Consider the following 13,359-nt stretch of genomic DNA (forward strand, 5'->3'; position numbering starts at 1 on the left):
CATTCCCAGGAGCTGCTGCATGCGCGCACTCAGTTCTTACAAAGGTGGATTTTTTTTTGTTTTGTTTTCACATTCGCGTTCATGGTACGCTAGTCAAAGCAACACCGTAAATTTATTGTTTTTTACCGGACACGAAATAACACGCTCCACACGGCGCTAGCGTGAGAAGAGACAAAAGAGGCAAGAAAGTAATCTTCGACAGTGCCCATCACATCAATAACAGAAAGACATCGCGCAAACTATATTTTATTAACCTAACGCCATTTGTGGCGCTTGTTTGGTATGCATGAACGAAAGCGCGCTCGTTGCATCTCATTCACATTGGTGGCTTGCAAGAGAGACGCCTCAGATTACCGCTCGGGCGCTCCAGTCGTGCTTCGAACCTAAATTCAAACCCCGAGGCGCCTAAAAGCGGTCAAGAGGACGGACGGCACGCATGAGCGTTTCCTAAGCTCTGCCAATTTCTAACCGAACCTCACAGATATCCTCATCCTCTGTCCGGTCACCGTGGCTGGTCAAAACGCAGTTTCGTTGCAGGAGATTCGCTAAATAACGTCACACGAGTTTTCCGCAGTAGCCTACAGCGTCCCTTTCACACGCGCGCGCGAGTTTTTGCCTATGTACGCGGCAAGCTAGCAAGGCTCTTGGGGACGTACTACAACGCGCGTCCGCATGGTCAGCTGACTCGTGCATACGGCGTAACGACGCAGCACCTTACGAGGAAAAACGGTGCAGCGAACGTTTCCCGATCAAACACTTGTTCGACTATCTGTATTAGCGAACACACAGCTCATTACAGACCTACATAGACTTTCTCTCTCTCGTTGTAAGCGTGTCAGCTTGTGTCATCGAAAATAAACGCACTGACCAGGTAGAGCACGCTGTAGAGCTTGATAGAGTTGCTGAAGGTGTCGAAAAACAATGTCACCCAGCTAGCAGTGCACGAAGGCTCCCACGGATGCGCGATTTCATAGCAACGAAACGGCAGGCTAGTTTCCAGCAACTTGCTTAAAACCGCCATTGCAAGGCGGCTACACGTTGAATGGACACAGGAGGAAAAACTTGTCCAAAGTACTTTCACCTCTCGAAAACAAGTCATACGTCCACGCCACCTACATCTCAACGGCGCGTACCGGCCTTCGGGTGTGCGCGGCATTCGATTGGACCAGCCGACATTTTTAACAGCTGTTCGCTTTGCGCGGCATACTCAACAAGCATTATGCGCTATAATAGGTGGGAAAAAATTGTCCGATACCAAACCTTTGCCTGGTGGGCGTCGCCGTCCACTTGTGAGCGCTGTTCGTGCACAGCCGTGTCATGCAGCAGGGAAGAGAATGCCCGAAGTTTTTAAAACGGCCACTTTTATTTTCCACACATTGTCAGGTTACACTCGCCTGTCCATCACGTCCGGCCCCCCGCGAGAAGGAGGAGTGCTTGGCGCGGGAAGACACACACCGAGCGGCGGCGATGGCGGTCAGCCCCAGGTCTCTTTGAAGGAGTCCTGGTACCACTGCTGCCCGTCGTCCTGCTGCTGCTGGCTGCTGTTGTGGAAGCGGCGCTTTGAGTCGCCCTGGTTCTGGTGGCCCCCGTCGAACTTGCGCTTACCGGCCAGGCTTCCCCGGGGGGGGGCGCCCCCACGGCCCCCACGGCTGACAGGGCCCGCCCCCCGGCCAGCGCGAGCGCGGGGGGCCCGCCCACGGCCGCGCCCCCCACGCGTCACCCCACGCTGGCCACCACGAGCCTGCAACACGAACACCACACTAATCAGGGCCCACCGACTTAGGGGCTTGCTCTCCCGGCCACGGGCAAGGCGCGCGCCGGGCTACCATATCCGAGAGCGAGCACCTCAACCACCGCGGGGGCGCCCGCTTTCCCGGCCGCTCGGATATGCTAACCGTCGGCAAGAGGAGGAGAAGGAAGGAAAAGAGTAACCACCCACCCGCTCTGGAGCAGGCCGGCCACGGGGGGGTGCCGCAGCTGGGTAGCCGTAGTCATAATAGTCATCATAGCGGCCGTAATAGTCCTCATAGTACGGATCCGCATAGCCGCCCCGGTAGTCGCTATACCCATAGTAGTCATAGTCGTAATCTACGGAGCAGCACAGAGACCAACAAGGATCAGGGTTGAGCCAGCCGGGAAAACGCACACCCCCGTGCCCCCAGGTGCCCCCACACTCACCGTAACTCCTGGGACCCACGGGGGGGCCCCGGCCGCCCCCGCCGCCCCGGGGCCCCCGAAGGGGCGGCGGCGGGGGCATGCAGCCCATCATGCGGTAGTCCGACACGTCCCTGCAACAAACAAATAAGCACGCACATCACTACAACGAGCGTGCTACTTTTTCATCACGCACGGCCTTAACTGACCACGCTGCACGACCGCATAGCCTTCCAGGGCACGTGCACGAAGGTCAGTACTAGCAGGGCCAATAAGCTTTCAGTTAACGCAAAGCCTTGAGTGCACCTAAAATGGAACATCATCCAACAATGAGAAGCAACCAAGGCTTGCACCAATTACAAGCAACACGAACAAACGTGTTGCAATTGCCCATAGGAGTGCGTATTTATCCAATTTAGCTGGTGCACACACTTTGTGGTGGAGCACAATGGAATCCATTCTGCAGTGGGTGGCTGTGTTACTATGTCATGCACGAGGCAGTTTACTAAGAGGCCCCACTGATGGGCCACCACTCAAGTTCCAGCGGTGGGAGAGGATAGAGTGCTCACACTATGCGTTGCTGCATCATCTGCATCATGCGACGTTCCCGGTTGCGCAGCACCTCCTCCTTCTTCTTCTTGTCCGACGGGGGCTTGGCCAGCGAGACCTCCATGGGGGCCCCGCATAAGTCCTTGCCCTGAAGCTGCTCCATGGCATGCACAGCATGGTCCCGCTCTTCGAAGTGCACAAATGCATAGTCCTTGATCTTCTTGACCCGCTCTACTCGGCCATGTGCCTCAAACAGCTCCTTGAGCTTCTCTTCCGTCACGTCCGCTGTCAGGTTGCGAACGTACAGGACCTTTACTTTGGCCATTGTCTCCTCATCAGGCTCCTCCTGTGGGTCTGCCCAGTCCACTATGATGTCACAGCTCCACACCTTAATGCGGCCTGTGCTCAGGCGGCGCTTGGCCAGCGAGGCTGCCTTGTGTGACTCGTACTCCAGAAAGCAGAAGCCTCTGTTCTTTTTCTTGTCGTCAGGTGAACTGTAGATGATCACCTCTGTCAGGCCCGCTAGAAAAACAAAGGGACAGTGTTAGTCATGGGATGGCTAAAAATTTGTTTGTGCACATCAGCTTTAATGTTTATTTAACAAATAACACTGAGGTGCCCAATGCAATGAATACTAAGAAATCACACTGGGCCAGTGCAACAATCGGCTACAGCACTGCCTATAAAGAATACTCTTACGTGTAGATTTTGTGTAGGATAGAACACGCTAGTGCACTTGGCCTATGCAGCAACATCCGCCTGCCGCTCTCGAAGAAACATCACCCTCGTGACTAGCCGGTTTGAATAAACTGTGGCCACACACAGCTTCCTCTTCTGGCCACATCTATAGGTCATCAAACCCAACTGCACACCTATTACACAAAAACCACCAGTCAGTGACTCGTGAATTCAAGAAGGAAAAACCTAAAGGTCAAGTTGGCACGAAGCCTTCAAATGAATCTCGGTAATCACAACGAATGAGAGCCGGTGTTCAAAGCTACTTGTCAAATGTAAACAGCAGAGCACGTGTATTACCATCACTTGTTACTCGCCCCTTACATTATTCTTGGTCAACACCAACAGGCATATGCAAGAGGAAAATTCCTACAAATTGGGAATTGTAAGCTGAAAAGTGCCTGGCATCCACGATTCTCAAGGTAGGATATGCATGGCCACATGTACGACCAGCCGCTCCACAACAGGCTTGTTTGTCAGGAACTTCTGTGCTCCTCTGGGTCCTTTCGTACTTCATGCATGATGGCAGAGATGTTGTGGCTACATGTATAAAAGCACTAGCCCCATATCAAATGATACCAGGTTGTCCGGCTCAAAAGAATATTCAAACTGCAGGGATTGCTCAACGCCTACTTCACAAACAAAATGCAATACCAAAAACAATCACGGCATTTTAGCAACGTGCAATGGCATTACCGTTACTCTCTCAGCCACCTGCTGCTTTGCCCATGCTAGCTAAAAAAAAATCTGGGCTCTTAATTGCCAGATCCACGATCTGATTATGAGATACACCATTACGGGGGCTTCAGAATAATTCTGGCCACCTGGGATCCTTTAAAGTGCACCCAATGCATGTGACACAAGCATTCTTGCATTCCACCCCCTTCGAAATGCTGCTGGCATTGAACGTGCGACCTCGGCAGCACGACACCATAGCCACTGGGATACCGCGACGGATAATGTCGGCTACTAGTCTACGCCATAAGCGTTTTCTGCTCAAATTACCTAATGTAAATGTGGTGTTGTGACCATTCTACCATGGGAATGATGGGTATTATTTATTTATTAGTATTACCCTCAGGGCCAGAGGCATTACAGAGGGGAGTGGAACACAGGAAAAAAAAAAAAAAAAAGAAACATGATACAAGCTTTGTTCTGTTATACAATATTAGCTGAAAAGATGAGAAACAAGCGGGAACCACAAAAATTCAAGCAACTGAGCGAAAACAAACATAATTACATACTTGGTTAGTTACACAGTAATAAACTTGTGTTTGAAACATTATGAAACTGGGAATAGTGAACAGTGGACGAGACTGATCCCGGAAGGTGGTTCCAGTCCTGTGAGGTGCGGAGTATAAATGATTGATAGCATGTTGACAACATGTTTGCATTAAGCACGACATTATTCCCACCTTTTGTGCATGATCGAAAACGAGGGGAAATGTATGATGGAAGAAGAATAACATCATTGTGCAGGGCAGGGCTGCAGTATACTTTGTGGAAGAGACATAGGCGAGAAAACTTGCGGCGACAGGCAAGTGACGCAAGCTGTAAAGATTTTCATTAAAGTGATACTGGCAGTAGGACTGTAGTTTCCAAGAATAAAGCGGGCAGAGGTTATTATATCAGTGCTGGGGTCCCAGATGGAAGCGGCATACTTGAGTTTACCAAGTTTTGTAAAGGAGGAATTGCAAAACATTGCGACAGAGATAACCTAACAAGCGGTTAGCATTGCTAATTATTTTGCTAATATAAAGAGACCAATTAAGAGAGAAAGTTATGTGAACACCTAAGTGGCAATAGGACGTTACGGATTCGTCTAGCACGTACACATGTCAAATGCATGTGCCATGTAGCTTTATTATGCTCTATCTTTCTAAATTTCCAAGCAATTCTATTTTTTTAAACACATGAAGGCAATAAGTATCTGTGCACGTGCATAAAATTATGGGGTTTTACGTGCCAAAATCAGTTCCGATTATGAGGCACGCCGTAGTGGGGGACTCCGGAAATTTAGACCACCTGGGGTTCTTTAACGTGCAACTAAATCTAAGTACACGAGTGTTTTCGCATTTCGCCCTTATAGAAATGCGGCCGCCGTGGCCGAGATTCGATCCCGCGACTTCGTGCTCAGCAGCCCAACACCATAGCCACTGAGCAACCACGGCGGGTGTATGCCACGTGCATAATCATTGCCAATTGTAAAATTACACAATGTATTGTTAAAAACAATCAACTTGCAATGTCAAAGTCACTTGAAGCAAGGACAAAGTTTAGACAAATTGCAGTCAAACCTCGATATAACGAACCTCAATTTAACGAAGTATTGCTATTTCACCATCTTAGTTCTATTGAATTAACAAAACCTCAATATAACGAAATTCTCAATATAACGAAGTTTTGCGCTGCAAGTACAACTGTGTTATATCGAGGTTTGACTGTACTATCATTTCCATGCCAGCTGAACCGCCACACTTGCAGCACCCATATTCACCAGTGTCTGAATTCACTTAAACCCTATGGTCTATGCCGCCCCTGTATGGGCTGTGTGAACAAGCAGGTAAACTAGCAACGCAGCACTTGAATGCATAGTACAAATACCAGTCCTTTTACGCTGAAACAGCCAATTCTGTACTGGGTGACTGAAAGTGACTTGGGCCAATGTGCGATCTTCGACTGCAGTTCTCGTTGCATCAGCATGCAAACACAAGAACAGACACCCGCCTCGGACTGCTTGAGAACCCTTCTGTGCCTTCATGCTCATTGAAAAATCTTAGCCAAGTCTGAGCCACACCAGCTGCACTGCTTGCAATATGTCTTTCGAGGAAGGTTCTTGCCATCAGGTGTAGTGAAGGTGTATTAAAAACTTGATTTGCATCTTGCACATCTGGAGATATTTACAGCACTACAAAAGGTATCTGAATTGTGCAACCTTTGTTTTTGGAACAAGCATGGTGCACAGCAATCACAAGTTTGCATATTTATATTTACAAACTCCTTTGCCCACCTACCCGACTAGTCTAATGATAGCATGATTATCGCTTTCATTTTGTTGCTTCGTCCCTTGCTCGGGTAGCAGTTGCGACTTATGCTGCGGCCCTCATGGCAATGAAAACATTTTTTTCCTTCTGCTCTTAACCCTCTCCGTGTGGAAGTCAAGCATAGCTCTTCAGGGGTTTACTTGCAGAAAATATAGAAGACAAGCCAAGCTCGTTCAAAGATGCGTGGCCTTACAGTAGAGTCCTGGAGACTGGTCTGGCCCATCCATTCCACTGCGTTTGTAAAAAACAATGCCAGATGGCACACAACGTCCAGCAGATATTCTTTGAGTGGAGGTTGCTGCACCGGCTACACTCAACTTCAAAATGGCAGCCCCCGTGAGAAGCACCAATAATTCAGCATGTGGTGTTGATACAAAAAGGAAATGTGCACTTTCCAAAACTTCATTGCCCTGAAGTAGAAAGAATGTTGAACAGTCCACAAACAAACCCGTTAAATCATGAGCTCTCAATCTCAGTTCTGATGACAGTGATATCAAGTTTCAGTGTTTTCCATCAACAAGACTTCTGAGGATTGAGACAACAGTACCTTTCGTTCTTACATTCAGGAAACGCCTTGCATGTTTGTGTGAATCGAATTTGCTATTTTTGTGAAGAACATTTGCACAGATTATAGGTGTGGATGTGCTTTTTTAGACATATTAAATCGTTTCCACGAATAAAAAATATTTTTTTGATTACAGTCGTTACAGGCCCAAGCTCAACATCGCTGACTATGGCACCACTACAAGGCACTCCTGGAACTGCAGGTAGCATAAAAGTGTAATTGACTGAATAAAAGCAGAGGGGGGAAAAAAGGAGAAGGGGCTTTTTTTTAATATATACATGGCAACCATGAAAAAAACCAACCAAATGCTTTGGCTTTCTTCAGTATATTAAAATATTTGGCTTATCTAGAGGCTACTGTGTAAAGCTACTTGCAGTTGCCAGCTGCCACGCACTGTAATATAGTAATGAAAAGTAAAGAGCAATGTGACATGTCTGCGAGGTGCAGACAGTCAAACCTTTTGTTGTGCATGTGTACAGATAATATTCAGGAGCAGCAAACAAAACTGAAAACCAACAAGTGCTAAGTGCAGATCAATACAGAGGTAGATCAAGAATGCAGTGGCATTTAACCATATTCAACCCATCCTTACAATTCACATCTGCCTTGCTGAAGCACTGCAGTGGTACAGAAGTCACCATAAATGAGCAATCCCAATACACATCTGCAGTACACATCACTCTGCGTTTCATCGTTAGATGCAGTGCAGATCTTGCTGCCCGCACTGCCAATAGAGATTGCAAGAAGGGCGGTTGGACACAAGGCCACATAGGCACTTTTCTGTGGTGGAAGCTCTCTCCCCCCCCCCCCCCCCCCCCATTCCCACTCTTGGCTGTTTGTATGTTACCATGGTGTGTTCAATGTTCCTAAATAACCAAGGCACCTTTCTTTCCGTTAGCATGGCGAATGGAGATGCAGCAGTTTTTTTCATAATAGCATTTCCAGCATTCTTGACTCAATACCAAAAGCAATGCAACAGTCCATTGCAACAGTCCAACCCTCTGTCATGCAGAAACATTCTAAGCTTCTATTTATTACTTTACAATACTGCAGACACATAAGAAGAGAGTAGATAATTCAAATGAAAAAAAAAATGTATGCTGAATATAATGCTATATTTAGCAGTGCATAGTAAAACAGCAAGTAATAATTAATGTGAAGCAGGTTACAATAGCCATGTAAGCAAGTGCATTCCAGTCCATGATCAAGCCCTAGATGTGTTTCATTAGATTCGTATCGGAAGAATTGTGGCAGAGCCCATCATAAAATGAATGCCAATGTTAGTGCTTTAGTACTACTACCATTGAAGCAATGTAGCCACACTGAACTGCCACTGCCAAGATGCGTCATGTATGAGAGGTGCATTCAGCCAGATGGAGTCTACTTCCTCCTCGAGTTCCCAATGCTGCTTGCGTGCAGCAGTGACTCAAGTTGGCATCAAAAAAGTTGATCGAAGAGCGGCACATACGCAGTGACCAAAGTTGGCGTGTAAGAGGTTCACTGAAGAGCGGACATACCCAGTGTTACATATCCAGTGACCCAAGTTGGTCCGACGGCTGGTTTCGAACCCGGTTCCCTCAGTGCAGCAGCCCGATGCTCTACCCATTAGACCATGGACTACCCAGTGACCCAAGTTGGCGGGAAAACAGTTAGCCGCGGGAAAACGGACATAAAGAATACCGCAAACTGGCTGAAGTCCCCAAAGAACGCCAATTGCATTAAAACTTCCTGGCTGTTCTCTGTGCCAAGGTTTCTAGGTTCGCAAGTTGCAATATCCATGAAGGCAAGTCATGCTGATTTTTTGTAGATGCAACAAGTGGTGGTGGTCTACAGCAGGTTTACTCGCTTTGGGTTTCAGTACACCAAGCTTTGAATGAGGAACTCAAGGAAAATCCCGCAAATCTGACCACCACTACCAAGTACCTTGGCAAGTTCGTGCACACTAACTAAGGAATAACCACATCCAGAACCCTTGTGGGACATCAGTAATGGTACTTTCCTCTAAGAAATCGTTTAAATGCATTGCTATAACATTCAAGCATTCTACCTTTTTGTGCTGCTGTTCCAGATACTGTTGCACTTGTGGATGACAGAGCAAAGTGCTTACAGATGCCTCCATGAAACAATTACTGCATTTAATTTTCCATAAGTGTGCAGTGGTTTATGAGTAATGCCACTTTGGATTCATTTGGACCACCTGGGGTTCTTGTGCACCAAACCCACTGCACATGAGTGTTTTTGCATTCAGTTCTGGCCAGAATACAGCTTGGGCCATGGAAGAAAATTGAATTCGTGACCTCGTGCTCAGCAGCACAATGCCACTGCCACTGAGGCACATATCTACAGAATAAGTACAAATTCGTTGACCAAGTTCGACTTCTCAGTACACATGTGACCAGCCCTTCAATCCATTTTTTCATCTGAAATGTGTGATGAGTGCAACTTATCATGGCACTTTCTTTCATTGAGTAGTACAGAACACAGTTATTGCCCCACTGTGGTTCTTGGCTTGCTGAAATGTCTATGGCTTTTAGAAGGCATTACAATAAATAGCACTTTTGTTTATGCAGGTCAAGCCAGTCTTAAATAAAACTGCCATCCTTCATCAAAAATTTTGGGAACTGCTTGCAGGTAATTCCTGTCAGTACTGAAACCAATAACTGGAGTAGCAGAGATGCTGCCATAAAAGCATGCACACATTTGCACCACTACGAATAGCAACAGCAAAAGGGCGAAAGAGCATTCAAAGACCAATCTCTGGAAGACCATTTACAGTAGAACTTACACTTAATAGTCAATTCCAAACACAACAAAGCTTAGTCTATCAGTGTGGCTCACACCATCCATCGAGACCTTTTAACTCAACCAGCTATGAAGACCTGCTCTCCACATCCAAACCAACGCACTGTGTACACTGCAGCTCAAAACAAAGCTGATGCAGTATTTGTATGGCACCATGAATTACTGCTGAACCTGAGCTGCACGAACAGTAATGTACCACAGTAACATAATTTGGCTAACAATACAACCTAACCAAGAGAATGCATCAGCTCCACTGCAATCCAGCAAAATCTGCTAGAGAAGCCTCCTAACTTTAATTCACCTGATTACTGTGAAACGAGAGCACTTTATCACTGCACTTTATTGCTCAATGTAGTGACGAAGAAGCGCATAACTGTTATGTACGCGAGTTTAAAATCTGCACAAGAACACTCACGTGCATGTTTGGAGAATTCTTCAAACAGCTCCTCCTTGCCCCTGTTCTTTGGGATGTTGCCCACGAAAAGCCGATGATTGTTGATTGAGATGGTGACCCCGATGTATTTGCCCTTACGGATTTCGTGGTTGTCCAGCTGCGGGGCGAGCAAAGAGCACAGTCAGTGAGCATACGGGGAGTGCAGAGTGATTCAAGATACTCACCTCGCGTACAGAGTTGTGGGCGCCCTCGCGGTTACAGAAGGTGATGAAGGCGTAGCCCCGGTTGAGGCCCGAGAGCGGATCCATCATGAGCCGAAGATCCCAGATCTTCCCGCACTTTTCAAACAGGGGTATTAGCTCATCTTCAAACATGTCCTTGGGGATTTTGCCGACAAACACCTCGCAGCCGCTGCTCGGCTGCGGTCCCGACCAGCCGGGGGGTGGGCCGCCGTACTTGCGCTGACCCGTCGTCACGTCCAGCGAGTAGCCCGTACGGTCGAGAATGGCGCGGATCTTCTCCTCGTCCGGGCCCTTGTTGGCGCCCGAGCCCGACGCCCCGGGCAGCTTGCTTTTTTGCCGGTACGTCTTCATCACGCCGCAAAGGTAGGCAGATTTGTTGGACACGTGCTCCAGACTGCTGTCCAAAAACTGCTTCAGAACGGCCAAGGCGCCGTCGGCGGGGAATTCCTTGAGCGCGTCCAGCGCGCGCTCATCCAAGTCGGCGTAGGCCAGCTTGCCCGTCTGGAAGATGGCATCCAGTTGAGCAGCCACTTTCTCCTGAAGCCCGTGGCCCACAAGCTTGGCGTAATCGGCGCTGTGTTCCGTCGCGCTCGACTCGTCCATGGGCTCCACCGTCGCTGCGTCCCCGTTACCCTCGGCCATCGTTTTCTGCGTCACGAAAATGAAAAGGAAACGCCACCGATGACGCGCAAGCCAGGTGTCTCACCGACGCCCCAAATCGCGAGCGGGACCCCGAGCGCCGCACAAAGTTTAACTGGACGCACCCGGGTCGCCGGGAAGCACAGCACGCACGCTACCCAAGTGCACCGGCGTCTATCCCGCCATGGCGCTAGTCAAAAAGGCGAACTGCCAAATTAGGCCTCGCTAGCATCGCACGCTAGGTACTACCGCTGCTGCAACTACACTCGGCTGCGTTGCATCCTACCGCCACTTTCCCAACTCGGCTTGGCTGGGAGAGCGCGGACTCCTGTAAATCTTTGTCGTTCACTCTCAGTGAAACGCGCGCTAGGGCAGGCAAAACAAAGGGCCGGCGTAGGACTGACCGGCTCTACTCGGCGAGCCCGTCTCGACAGCGCGAACAGCACTTCACGCAGCTCGTCATCATTAAAGCAACGTGAACAATGTGTAGAAAACTTTCTTGTACTCACTTTGGAAGCCGATTACTCCTGCGAGAAAAAATTAGATCCCGATTCGAGGGGACAAAATTTGTCCCAGTCCCAACCTAATGGGAATGGGCAACAACGTGAGTGACACATGCACGGGGTGGCCGGAGTATTGCAAAGGGCCACGCCGTTCTTCGACTATCGAGTAAAACGGCGCAGTTTGCTGGTTAAATTGAACAGCCGAATATGACTCAGTGTTTTGTTAAAGGTTACTATCACAGTTTCACGATAATAGTTTTGTATACGATAAAAAATACAGATATTTGGGGAACTACTTTTCGTTGCGCAAAGGGGCGCTACCCAAGAAAAGGCGCCATCCTTGTTTTGATTGGCGATTTTGAGAGGAGCGGGCAAGCCCGGCAAGCTACCGTAGCTAGTGACGCGCAACCCATTGCTACTATGCTTCACAGGCGTGTTGTTATAACCCGTCTCCTTCGTATTCCGACGAAGATACCTGCAAGTTACCTCTTCACGTTTAATCGTCTACATCCCAATTGACACATCGGCCCATGCCGTTTTTAAAATCTCGTTGCATGAAGTGCAACCGTCACATCACTTCCGTTACATTCTCGCTACTACGGGAGCAACAGTTCTCCAGCAAGGTGCTACCAGTGCCGCCGTACTGCGCTGCAGTGACAGCCCGCGAGTTTTCATTTTGTGAACCTTACAAGTTTAGCCGACGTGCAATATGCGAACCACACGTTTAACGCCGGCCAAGTTCTTGACCCTTTGATATGTGAGATATGTTAAAGTATACAGTGTGGCGAGGAAAAGGCACGGTTGGTGTGATTACAGTAGACACGTACGTCGTGTGGTGCACGAGTTTCTTCATTACTAAACCATAACTGCAATCTACCAAACTTAGGCATGTTATTGATAATATATTCTAGAACACTACAGCCTAGGCTAGCCAGTGGTGGCGAAAAAATGCGCATTGCATCACGAATATTTATCTGGAAGCGATGCTTCTGTGGGCTAAAATCGGCGTGATAATTAGTATCTTAAACATAGTAGTTGAAAGTGGCATGTAATCAGTAATAGACAAATGCGACAGAATATAAAATATATATACAATGCGTGTTGTTGCGGCTTATATACGAATTCGAAGGATGAAGTCTTTTTTTTTTTTTTTTTGCGATAAAGTTTTGTTTCACAGTCGTCAATATGACTAATCTACTTTTCTCTCCTGAGTGGCAATAAATGAGATTCGACTGGTTCCTACCGCACTCCAATGTAGCAGCGATGCGGAGCCCTCTAGAGTATAAAAACTCGATGCGCTAGAGATTGGAGGCGGAGAGAGCCTGCATCAGCTATGGCCTTCGAGATTGTGCACGCGTAATCTGCGTCGTCTGCAATCGCGGAGGCAATGCCCCAGTCAGGCGGTTAGCTGTTTTCAGAGAGATATAGAGATATTCTAGGCCACTCTAGGACGAGTCACGCAATCGGGATTAAGAACTCAGTCGCGCTGTAGTGCCTAGAATATACTATTCTAAGCACTGTAGTCGCGCTCCCAGCTCGACTGTTAGAGCGCCTCCGAGCGCTCTGGGCGCGGGGCTCTGAATCAGAATGTGTTCGTAGCGCTGGATTTGAGCTCTGCGTAGGTCGGGCAAAGTGATTTTTGACAGGCTGCGCCCGGACCTGATGCCCTCTAGCCTGAACTGGGCATGAAGCCAGGGGTTCGGGTCGGGCCTTCGAGCACACGCGGGCGTTC

At 48.3% G+C, this 13,359-nt stretch overlaps 1 protein-coding gene across 1 annotated transcript; it reads right to left on the bottom strand.

The window, feature by feature from the left end:
* Positions 1–1,448: 1,448 nt before the first annotated feature.
* On the bottom strand, positions 1,449–12,062 carry LOC119434556 (heterogeneous nuclear ribonucleoprotein Q). The gene is made up of 7 exons (XM_037701696.2): positions 11,634–12,062; positions 10,468–11,133; positions 10,265–10,400; positions 2,724–3,225; positions 2,179–2,288; positions 1,940–2,088; positions 1,449–1,741 (listed from the first exon to the last, which is right to left on the bottom strand). The coding sequence occupies exons 2-7, from the start codon at positions 11,125–11,127 to the stop codon at positions 1,475–1,477; spliced, it is 1,824 nt and encodes a 607-aa protein (XP_037557624.1). The 5' UTR covers positions 11,128–11,133; positions 11,634–12,062; the 3' UTR covers positions 1,449–1,474.
* Positions 12,063–13,359: the final 1,297 nt, after the last annotated feature.

Source organism: Dermacentor silvarum, unplaced genomic scaffold (assembly GCF_013339745.2).
Source record: "Dermacentor silvarum isolate Dsil-2018 unplaced genomic scaffold, BIME_Dsil_1.4 Seq12764, whole genome shotgun sequence".
Classification (NCBI taxonomy): Eukaryota; Metazoa; Arthropoda; class Arachnida; order Ixodida; family Ixodidae; genus Dermacentor; species Dermacentor silvarum.